General features: G+C 41.8%; 1 protein-coding gene across 1 annotated transcript in view; it reads right to left on the reverse strand.

Moving 5' to 3' along the window:
- LOC114641885 (fibrocystin-L-like) overlaps window positions 1–12752 on the reverse strand; it is a 169815-nt gene that overhangs the window by 50720 nt on the left and 106343 nt on the right. Inside the window, exon 51 of the mRNA XM_051935585.1 lies at window positions 7198–7383. Coding sequence (XP_051791545.1) covers window positions 7198–7383 — 186 coding nt within the window. The remainder of the gene's footprint in view (window positions 1–7197; window positions 7384–12752) is intronic.

The raw sequence follows: 12752 nt of genomic DNA on the forward strand, positions 1-12752 counted from the left end.
ATTCCCCGGTTTCCCTGCAGTGTCTCCTGGCAGTACCCACGGTACCCGGCAGGGCTGTGAAGCCGAACTCCAGATCCCAGGGTGCCCTGCCAATTGCTGGCTTTGGGTTGTCGGTGAACTTACAAAGGAAAAACTGGGTCGGTCCCGAGGAGATACAGGTTGAGAACCACTGGTGTCAACCACACCGCCATTGGACTCTGCTGACAAACCCTAACCAGAAGATGTCAGAGACCTGCCTGTGATATGAGGCTGCAGTAGCTCAGTCAAGTAGGTTGGTTTGGTAGGAGTTTGACCATGTTGGGCATTAATAGTGAGAAGCAGGTTATTAAAATGAACAGTTTCATGGGAAGTCAGTGCAAAGAAAGCAGGATGGGAGTGATGTGAGATCTTTGAGATGATCTAGTCAAGAACCTTGTAGCAGCATTCTGGACCAATTGTAGGTGATCCAGTGGAGATGTTCATCAACTAGTTCATTCTGTGTAACAGTCAATCTGCTACAATGGGATTAGCACTTACTGTCAGACTTTTATTTTATTTTTTATACGATTTTCTTTGGTTTGTCCAAGCATCCATCAATTATCCAACCCGCTATATCCTAACTACAGGGTCACGGGGGCCTGCTGGAGCCAATCCCAGCCAACACAGGGCGCAAGGCAGGAAACAAACCCTGGGCAGGGCGCCAGCCCACCACACTTTTTCTTTGGTTTGTTTCCTTTGTTATGTTATTATGTCAGTTGAATGCATTCTTTGTTGAAAAAAAAAAACTGAGTACATGCAACAGACACTTTGGAATGTGCGTGTTGATCATGACTCCCTGGAGTGAGCGTCTGGTGTGCAATTGTGACTAGCCCACATTCACAACACTGAGCATTCACCCAAACTCCTGCCTAAAGTAACCCTGAGTTACCGACAACCATTCTGGGCATTGAGAGTATTCATAGTCGACAGAAGGCCCCTATTAATTGAAACATTGCATACTTAATTCTTTGTGAATTCACTAATACATACACAGATGGGTCTCAGGTTACAGTGGTCTCAACTTAATAGCAATTCCACATATGCAAACAATCGCATAAAATTCTAAACTTTTTGAATGTTGGTTCATTTTTATCTACTGACTTTTTACATACAATGCAACACAATATATTACAATGCAATTTATTTTTATAAAGCCCAAAATCACACAAGAAGTGCTGCAATGGGCTTTAAGAGGCCCTGCTGGGGGGGGGGGGGGGGGGGGGCCTTGACTCTCTAAGAAGACAAGGAAAAACTCCTCAAAAATAATGGACGAAACCTCAGGGAAGGCAGTTCAAAGGGAGACCCCTTTCCAGGTAGGTTGGGCGTGCAGTGGATGTCAAAAAGCAAAAGGGGGTCAAAACAATACAATGCACAGAACAGAACATGTCATCCTCAATACAACATAAATATTACAAGTACAGAGCAGAATTCAACAGTAGATGATATCCCATAATACAATTGGTGTGCTTACAAATCACTCAATCTGGTTTTAACACCACTGAACACACAGCAGCCATCACAGACAAGTACACTTCAGCACGTTCTCTGTCACGGTCTTCAGTCATTCTGTGCCTTCCTTCAGACGTGTCACTGAATGTAAATGGAGCTGCAGAGAGCAGTACAAGGAGCTCACGTACAGGGCACAGTCCTCAGGTGCTGGAAACCGTTGGCTGCATTCCCTGTTTGAAGAACCAAGGGCCTCATACATAACGCCGTATGTAAAATTTGCACTATAACATGACGTAAGCACATAAGCCGAAATGTGCTTACGCACAAAAAAATCCAGATGCATAAATCTGTGCGAACGCCAGCTTCCATGTTCTTCCGCTACATAAATCCCGGTCAGCGTGAAAAGTAGCGCACATGTACGCGCCTGCTGTCCCGCTCCAACTCCTCCCAGAATTACGCCTCTTTGAATATGCAAATCAATATAAATAGTCCTTAAGCTCAATGTTCTGTGGAAAGACAATGGCAAAAGCACAAGGGAAAATAGAATTTCAGCGAATACCAAGTGGAGGCAAAGAAAAATGTACTATTTGTTGGTTTAAAGAGTGGTATAAACAACAAAAGGAAGTTGATCAAATGACGGAGAAACTCTAAAGCTCAAGTTCACAAAGTCACAAAGTGCCCAAAATAAAAAAGAAGTTGTCACATATCAAAGTCACCGTGAAAAGGAGAGTCGTAGCTCACCGTCTGAGTGTCATATGAAAGCTTATTAGGGTACAGAGAAAAAAAAAAGGCACACAGTGGGAAAAAAGCTCGAAATGTCAACTTTAATCTCGAAATTTCCACTTTAATCACGTAGTTTATTTTGTCATTAACGTAGAACATCATAAACTTCATCTTAAAATCATTTAATTTACTAGTTTCTCAAATCCCATCGTAACTAAAGTAGTACGTTAAATGCTTTGTTTTGTATTTGATCTTGTATTTGTTCTATGTATGTGAATCACTATGTGCTTCTTAAACGGGCTTTCTCTTCCTCTGACAGGACACAGAATCCATTACATTCATGATATTACAGCTCTCTAAATAATTAAAATACTGAGATGTATGCGTGATATCATTTTCATGATGATAGGAGTTAAACCATGTTATTACACATGGGAACATGGTGGCGCAGTGATTGTTCATGCTTCACGCAAAATGCTTACTGCGCCATGCACGACCTTCAATGAAATAATTTCTTGTAGCAATACTGTCTTTTTCAAACGTACTAACCCCCAATTCCTGTCTTTCCTTTTCTTTCTCCAAATATCCAATCGCCACACAATCAGCTCTGTAATAGACGTTAAGCCATCTGTAAGCTTAGAATGACGATTCTTCAAAACTTTTAAGGAACATTGAAATATCTTCGTAGTATGTGTTTAATTATTCTATCCTTCCAGTGTCACACCATTCCCAGCAAGCATACAGCGTGAGGCAGGAACAATCCGTGAACTAGCGCAGCGACACCGTGTCCTCACATGTTTAATTATTAACAATACAGATTATTTAAATGAAATTATAGTTTTATCTGTATACAGTGATCCCTCGCTATATCGCGCTTCGCCTTTCGCGGCTTCACTCCATCGTGGATTTTATATGTACGCATATTTAAATATATATCGCGGATTTTTTGCTGGTTCGCGGATTTCTGCGGACAATGGGTCTTTTAATTTTCTGGTACATGCTTCCTCAGTTGGTTTTGCCCAGTTGATTTCATACATGGGACGCTATTGGCAGATGGCTGAGAAGCTACCCAACTTACTTTTCTCAATCTCTCTCTTGCGCTGACTTTCTCTGATCCTGACGTATGGGGATGAGCAGGGGGGCTGTTCGCACACCTAGACGATACGGACGCTCGTCTAAAAATGCTGAAAGATTATCTTCACGTTGCTATCTTTTGTGCAGCTGCTTCCTGAAACGACATGCTGGACGGTGCTTCGCATACTTAAAAGCTCAAAGGGCACGTATTGATTTTTGCTTGAAAAACAAACTCTGTCTCTCTCTCTCTCTCTCTCTGTCTCTCTCTCTCTCTGCTCCTGACCCTCCGTGTGAGCTGCCGCCTTCAACAGCTTTGTGCCGCGGTGCTTCGCATACTTAAAAGCCAAACAGCCCTATTGATTTGTTTGCTTTTCTCTCTCTCTCTGACATGATCTGCTCCTGACGCGCACTCCTTTGAAGAGGAAGATATGTTTGCATTCTTTTAATTGTGAGATGGAACTGTCATCTCTGTCTTGTCATGGAGCACAGTTTAAACTTTTGAAAAAGAGACAAATGTTTGTTTGCAGTGTTTGAATAACATTCCTGTCTCTCTACAACCTCCTGTGTTTCTGCGCAAATCTGTGACCCAAGTATGACAATATAAAAATAACCATATAAACATATGGTTTCTACTTCGCGGATTTTCTTATTTTCGCGGGTGGCTCTGGAACGCAACCCCCGCGATGGGAGGAGGGATTACTGTAATATAATAAGCATATTTTGCTGCATTTCATCTTAAAAATAATATCATCATCATATGTAAATATGCGCTTTTTAAAGTGGTGCAGGTTGTGCAATATTATAAATGAAGTGCAAGTTTACAGTGAAGTGATTGTACTTATAGGTACAAACAGTTCTACAAGGAGCTCTTGATGGACTGACTGAGTGCGTTTAAAGTTCTTGAGATGAAACTGTTTCTGAACCACGAGGTCCATGCAGGAAAGGTTTTGAAGCGTTTGCCGTGTGAGAGCAGTTCAAATAGGAAGCATGGCTGAGGCAGCGTGTGCTTGATGCTGTATACCGATAATTCTCTTTCCGATCAGCTGCTCTGAGTGGTGCAGTGAGAGTAATATGGAAAAAGATGATCCGATGTGGCACCCCTTAATGGGAGCAGCTAAAAGAAGAAGAGGAAGGTGCAGTGAGAGTAACAACGTTAAAGCAGTTATGGTATTTGGAATACTATGGCTATTTCCTGGACCATTATATTCTTACAGGTTAATTACAATCAGATGCATTAAACTAATAAACAATATACAGTTAATTTCTGTGCATTTATAAAGCCACGTCAGGGATGTGGATCTGAAAAAGAAAGATAAACCACACAGGAACAGTAGCACTGCTTTGACGCTGGGTGTCGCCAGTCTGCAAAACCGAGCGGAGAACATGCGTACAACAGGGTGTGAGCTACCGTGGAAATGTGTGTGGCTTTACGCCAAGTTTAGGTTTTATTCATCACGATTTGAACGTGGAAACGTTATTACGCAACATCTTTGTGCATACGCACCATTTATACATGAGACCCCTGGTCACTACTTCTTTGCAGTGACATTGGAATCTTTACTGTTGTTATAACTCAGCCAGGGTTCATGTTTTGTGTCTCTTGTTTATTCTTGATTCTTTCATTTATGTTGCTTATGTGCACCATTGTTTAGTTTTGGTTTTATCAATGTATATAGGTTTCCTTTGTTATGTTCTCTGTTATGTTCCCCAAGAGGTGGAATGAGCTTCTGGAATGAGCTTCGCAGTTTTGCTGAGTTTCTTCTGTTCTTATTGTAAATTATTGTTTGCTCAGTCTTTTTTTATTTTTTTGTCTTCTTTATTTCGCCCTATTCAATTTCTTGTATTAGGAATTTGTCAGTTTTCGCATACCCCTTAGGGTCAGAGCACAGGGTCAGCCATTGTACAGCGCCCCTAGAGCAATTGCAGGTTAAGGGCCTTGCTTAAGGGCCCTGCAGAGTACGATCTCTTTTGGCAGTGACGGGGATTCGAACCGGCAACCTTCTGGATACCAGTGCAGATCCTTAGTCTCAGCGCCACCATTCCGCCCCAACCATTCTTTGGATTCTTGTTTTGGGATGTTATTTATTTTGGATTGTCTTATTGTTTTAGGGAACTCTATTTTGTATCGTTGTGCTCTATGCAGCGTCTATGTTTTTTTTTGTTTTTAGGCTTTTTTTTTTGGTGAAGAATAAATCTTTTATTTTATAGAAGTTCTACAGTACAAGGCTTTTGGGACTCCCAGTCATAACAGTTGTGTTCTTCTGCTCCTTTTTGTGCTCCTTTATATGTTGTACTTTTAGCAGTTTTTAAATGATTAATGTTTGGCTTTTTTTTTAATGTTTTAATTCTTACAGTTTATATGTTTGTTTTTTTCACAGTTTTAAACCCCATTGTAGAATTTTAAAAAAAAAATTACAAAAATACAATTAGGTGTTAGGGTTAAAATTAGAGTTAAAAAGTTAGAACAGTTTGACACACGATGTTAAATTTATATTATATATTTCATATTTAATATTCTGGCCCTCGTGATAAAGAATTTAAAAAACCCTGATGTAAACATTTCAAACATCAATATGGATTTTCAGAGCCAATGGTTTTAAAGCATTCAGCAATACAGTAATCCCTCCTCCATCGTGGGGGTTGCGTTCCAGAGCCACCCGCGAAATAAGAAAATCTGCGAAGTAGAAACCATATGTCCATCCATCCATTGTCCAACCCGCTGAATCCGAACACAGGGTCACGGGGGTCTGCTGGAGCCAATCCCAGCCAATACAGGGCACAAGGCAGGAACCAATCCTGGGCAGGGTGCCAACCCACCGCAGGACACACACAAACACACCCACACACCAAGCACACACTAGGGCCAATTTAGAATCGCCAATCCACCTAACCTGCATGTCTTTGGAATGTGGGAGGAAACCGGAGCGCCCGGAGGAAACCCACGCAGACACGGGGAGAACATGCAAACTCCACGCAGGGAGGACTCGGGAATCGAACCCAGGTCCCCAGATCTCCCAACTGCGAGGCAGCAGTGCTACCCACTGTGCCACCGTGCCGCCCAACCATATGTTTATATGGTTATTTTTATATTGTCATGCTTGGGTCACAGATTTGCGCAGAAACACAGGAGGTTGTAGAGAGACAGGAACGTTATTCAAACACTGCAAACAAACATTTGTCTCTTTTTCAAAAGTTTAAACTGTGCTCCATGACAAGACAGAGATGACAGTTCAGTCTCACAATTAAAAGAATGCAAACATATCTTCCTCTTCAAAGGAGCAAACAAATCAATAGGGCTGTTTGGCTTTTAAGTATGCGAAGCACCCGCGGCACAAAGCTGTTGAAGGCGGCAGCTCACACCCCCTCCGTCAGGAGCAGAGAGAGAGAGAGATAGAGAGAGACAGATAAAAAAATCAATACGTGCCCTTCGAGCTTTTAAGTATGCAGCACCGTTCAGCATGTCACTTCACGAAGCAGCTGCACAGAAGGTAGCCAACGTGAAGATAATCTTTCAGCATTTTTAGACAAGCGTCCGTATCATCAAGGTGTGCGAACAGCCCCCCTGCTCAATCCCCCTACATCAGGATCAGAGAAAGTCAGCGCAAGAGAGAGAGAGAGAGAGAAGTAAGCTGGGTAGCTTCTCAGCCATCTGCCAATAGCGTCCCTTGTATGAAATCAACTGGGCAAACCAACTGAGGAAGCATGTACCAGAAATTAAAAGACCCATTGTCCTCAGAAATCCGCGAACCAGCAAAAAATCCGCGATATATATTTAAATATGCTTACATATAAAATCCGCGATAGAGTGAAGCCGCGAAAGGCGAAGCGCGATATAGCGAGGGATTACTGTACAGACATACTTAAGAAAACACATTGCAGATACACGTTGACATAACTTTGTTTATTAAAGAGATAATAAAAATATTACCGTACCAAATGAGTCAGACAGGAGCACTGGTATTGATAAATACCAGTATGTCCAAAAGGTCAAACGATGGAAGGAGATGGTGGAGTCACAGACTGAGCCATTGTAGCCCACGCTCCACTCCGGCACTTGAAGCTGACAGTGAGAAGGGTCTAGCAGGGCGCTGTAAGGTATCACCGTGTTATTAGCATGTCCTGGAAATGACATAAAATAAAGTTTTACTGGTTTAAAGTAGTAGAGATGTCTTCAAAAGTGCCTCACCTCACCTCTTCAGCTAACACAAATGAGACCAAACTCTGAACCAGAGATGCAAATTCATCTTTTTGTCAATTCCATTGGAGGGTCTGGAGGCCTTGTGACTGTGCATCCGAAAAGTATTCACAGCGCTTCATCACTTTCTCCACATTTTGTTACGTTACAGCCTTATTCCAAAATGGATTCAATTCATTTTTTTTCCTCAGAATTCTACACACAACACCCCATAATGACAACATGAAAAAAGTTTACTTGAGGTTTTTGCAAATTTATTAAAAATAAAAACACTGAGAAATCCCATGTCCATAAGTATTCACAGCCTTTGCTCAATACTTTGTTGATGCCCCTTTGGCAGCAATTCCAGCCTCAAGTCTTTTTGAATATGATGCCACAAGCTTGGCACACCTACCCTTGGCCAGTTTGGCCCATTCCTCTTTGTAGCACCTCTCAAGCTCCATCAGGTTGGATGGGAAGCGTCGGTGCACAACCATTTTAAGTTCTCTCCAGAGATGTTCAATCGGATTCAAGTCTGGGCTCTGGCTGGGCCACTTAAGGACATTCACAGAGTTGTCCTGAAGCCACTACTTTGATATCTTGGCTGTGTGCTTAGGGTTGTTGTCCTGCTGAAAGATGAACCGTTGCCCCAGTCTGAGGTCAAGAGCGCTCTGGAGCAGGTTTTCATCCAGGATGTCTCTGTACATTGCTGCAGTCATCTTTCCCGTTATCCTGACTAGTCTCCCAGTCCCTGCTGCTGAAAAACATCCCCACAGCATGATGCTGCCACCATCATGCTTCACTGTAGGGATGGTATTGGCCTGGTGATGAGCGGTGCCTGGTTTCCTCCAAACATGACGCCTGGCATTCACACCAAAGAGTTCAATCTTTGTCTCATCAGACCAGAGAATTTTCTTTCTCATGGCCTGAGAGTCCTTCAGGTGCCTTTCGGCAAACTCCAGGCGGGCTGCCATGTGCCTTTTACTAAGGAGTGGCTTCCGTCTGGCCACTCTACCATACAGGCCTGATTGGTGGATTGCTGCAGAGATGGTTGTCCTTCTGGAAGGTACTCCTCTCTCCACAGAGGACCTCTGGACCTCTGACAGAGTGACCATTGGGTTCTTGGTCACCTCCCTGACTAAGGCCCTTCTCCCCGATCGCTCAGTTTAGATGGCCGGCCAGCTCTAGGAAGAGTCCTGGTGGTTTCGAACTTCTTCCACTTACGGATGATGGACACCACTGTGCTCATTGGGACCTTCAAAGCAGCAGAAATTTTTCTGTAACCTTCCCCAGATTTGTGCCTCGAGACAATCCTGTCTCTGAGGTCTACAGACAATTCTTTTGACTTCATGCTTGGTTTGTGCTCTGACATGAACTGTCAACTGTGGGACCTTCTATAGACAGGTGTGTGCCTTTCCAAATCATGTCCAGTCAACTGAATTTACCACAGGTGGACTCCAACGAAGCTGCAGAAACATCTCAAGGATGATCAGGGGAAACAGGATGCACCTGAGCTCAATTTGGAGCTTCATGGCAAATGCTGTGAATATTTATGTACATGGGATTTATCAATTTTTTTTATTTTTAATAAATTTGCAAAAAACCTCAAGTAAACTTTTTCACGTTGTCATTATGGGGTGTTGTGTGTAGAATTCTGAGGAAAAAAATGAATTTAATCCATTTTGGAATAAGGCTTGTAACATAACAAAAGGTGGAAAAAGTGATGAAGCGCTGGGAATACTTTCTGGATGCACTGTAAACGCCTGGGTCTGGTAAGAACCCACCCAAGACAAGCTGGCAATCCAAAAAATCCACTTTTGCTCTCAGCTGTGAAGAGACTCAGTTTAGTTCAATCCCAGCTGATACTCCCTGACCAGCTGTTCCTGTCGGCACCACTAAACTGGCATCCTGCGCTGCAACATCTCAAGTCGAATCCCACACGTCCCATCTTTAGTCCACTACATTTCGCTTTTTTTAACTACTCATTTTTCATTATCAATTTTCAAGCCTAATTTCTGGCTTACTTGGAATTCCTTATTTAGGATCTTTTTGGACTCATCAGCAGCTTTAAAACTTACAAACATTCTAAGCAATCAGTCCGTTTATAGTGCCAACTATAATAGCGAGGATAATGTAAATAATAAGGTGGAAAGATTTAATACTAAAGTGAGAGTTGCTGTTGACATAGTTGCACCTGAAAAGACAGTTAAAAAATCTTCTAGCATTGTTATACCATGGAAGACCCAAAGAGTGTCTGATTTAAAGAGAACATACCATAGAGATGAGCATAAATGGAGGAAGACTAAACTAACTATCCACTATGAAATATTAAAAGTTAAAATAACATTACAATAACACAGTCCGTCTTGAGAGGCGCTGCTATTTCTCTAAGATTATAAATAACAATGCTAGTAATCCCAGAGTCTTATTCTCTACGATTGATCATCTGTTAAACCAGGTAACTCAAAGGAATGCCTCCTAAGCACTTCCAGTAAAACCTGTGAGGCTATCGCTGTATTTTTCAATCAAAAAATTAATGATATTAGAAATAACATAGTATATCTCCCCAACACTAAGGATCCTCCTAAACCCCAGTACAAATTAAACTCCTTCACTAGGATAGATTTACCTGATTTACATAAAATAATTTCTCAACTGAAACCCTCCACCTGCATCCTTGACCCAATACCAACAAGTTTTTTCAAAGAAGTAAAGAAGTAAATTCATCATTAGATACGGGGGTCTTCCCAGACTGTCTTAAGACTGCTGTAGTTAAACCCCTACTTAAGAAAAATAATCTCGACCCCTCTGCTCTTAAAAATTTTAGACCCATCTCTAACTTGCCTTTCTTAAGTAAAATTCTAGAGAAGGCAGTCATTATGCAGTTAAATGACTGGCAGGGAGAAAATTCTTTGTTAGTTGTGGTAATTACAACTCAAAGACTCCTGATATCCTATATGGTGCTCCACAAGGCTCTATCCTGGGTCCGCTGCTCTTCTCAATCTACATGCTTCCGTTAGGTCAGATTATCTCAGGGCACAACGTGAGCTACCACGGCTATGCTGATGACATGCAGCTGTATTTATCAAGAGCACCTGACTCTCTTGATTCACTAACACAATGTCTGACTTGTATCTCAGAATGGATGAATAGTAATTTTCTCAAGCTAAATAAAGAGAAAACTGAAATCTTAGTGATTGGCAATAATGGATGCAATGAGGCTATTAGAAATAAACTGGATATATTAGGATTAAAAGTCAAGGCGGAGGTAAAAAGTTTAGGGGTAACTGTTGACTGTAATCTGAATTTTAAATCGCATAATAATCAGATCACTAGGACAACATCTTTTCACTTAAGAAACATAGCAAAAGTTAGACCTCTTATATCATTGAAAGATGCTGAGAAATTAGTTCACGCGTTTGTTTTCAGTCGGCTAGATTACTGTAACGCACTCCTCTCAGAACTACCCAAAAAAGACATCAATCGTTTGCAACGAGTGCAGAATGCAGCTGCTAGAATCCTTACCAGGAAAAGAAAATCCGAGCACATTTCTCCAGTTTTGATGTCACTACACTGGTTACCTGTGTCATTCAGGATTGACTTTAAAATTCTGCTTATGGTTTATAAAGCCTTAAATAATCTCGCCCCATCTTATATATCGGAATGTCTGACATCTTATATTCCAAATCGTAACCTCAGATCCTCAACTGAGGGTCTCCTTAGAATTCCAAGAGCAAAACTTAAAAGAAGGGGTGAGGCGGGTGACCTTCTGCTGTTATGCACCTAAAATCTGGAATAGCCTGCCAGTAGGAATTCGCCAGGCTAATACAGTGGAGCACTTTAAAAAACTGCCGAAAACACATTACTGTAACATGGCCTTCTCATAACTTCACTGTAATTTAATCCTGATACTCCTGTATATCCAATACATTATCATAACTATTCATGGTGGCTCTAAAATCTGTACTAACCCCTACTCTCTCTTCTGTTTCCTTTTCTGGTGTCCTTTTGGTGGTCACCATCTACTCAAAGCACCGTGATATTCCAACATTGATGGACTAAAAGCCAGAAGTCTGTATGACCATCATCATCAAGTCCTTCCGTGAGAGGAATATTTCATTTATGTTAGGTAGAATGCCCAGAGGGGACTGGGTGGTCTCGTGGCCTGGAACCCCTGCAGATTTTATTTTTTTCTCCAGCCGTCTGGAGTTTTTTTTTTTTTTTCTGTCCCCCCTGGCCATCGGACCTTACTCTTATTCTATGTTAACTAATGTTATCTTATTTTAATTTCTTATTTTGTCTTTTATTTTTCTTTTCTTCATTATGTGAATTTCCCCTTGTGGTTAATAAAGTATCTATCTATCTATCTATCTATCTATCTATCTATCTATCTATCTATCTATCTATCTATCTATCTATCTATCTATCTATCTATCTATCTATCTATCTATCTATCTATCTATCTATCTATCTGTCTGTCTGTCTGTCTGTCTGTCTGTCTGTCTGTCTGTCTGTCTGTCTGTCTGTCTGTCTGTCTGTCTGTCTGTCTGTCTATCTATCTATGTAAAGCACTTTGAGCTACATTTTGTATGAAAATGTGCTATATAAATAAATGTTGTTGTTGTTGTTGTTTTACTTTTGCATTTTGTTTTTCCCCACAATTGTTCCTACTCCTGTTGCAGTTTGTCGTAGGGACTTTGTCAGCATTGTTGGCCTTTTTGATGCCTGTCTGCCACCTGACGATGTTCTGGTTTAACTCATTATGTTCTATATTTTCATTCCTTTCGTGAATTGCAGTGGACTCGTCTCATGATACACCTCAGTTTGAAGACTGTGAACTGCCAGAAGTGGTTTCCTTACAGCATGAGCTAATAGAGGAACTCCTTGTCAAGTCCACACAGATACCGCTGCTGAACACTGCAAGTGGAGCGCTTTCTGGTGACGTCAGCTGAGCTCATTCTTTCTCTCAGTAACCACCTTCTCAGCGTGGTGTCGCCACTACACTCCACTCGTCCAATACTCATGTGTTGGTGTGGACCTGCACCATAAACCGTCTCAGTTCACAGATTTGCACTCTGGTGAACCCACAATGTTTGGCCCGAAAGCAGTGCCCATACACTAGAGGCTGAGGGAGACAGGGAGAGCTCGGCTGACATTGCCAGGCGTCACTCCATTCACAGTGTTCAGAAGTAGTATCTGCTCTGCTGAGGCTGAGAGTTCTCTTATTATGATAAATGACTTCTCTGAGGGCCTTTGGGGTCACCACAGGCCACCAGCAGTTCACCACCATGCAAACCTGCCAACTGAGATGGTT

The sequence above is a fragment of the Erpetoichthys calabaricus genome, chromosome 13 (genome assembly GCF_900747795.2).
Source record: "Erpetoichthys calabaricus chromosome 13, fErpCal1.3, whole genome shotgun sequence".
Taxonomy (NCBI): domain Eukaryota; kingdom Metazoa; phylum Chordata; class Cladistia; order Polypteriformes; family Polypteridae; genus Erpetoichthys; species Erpetoichthys calabaricus.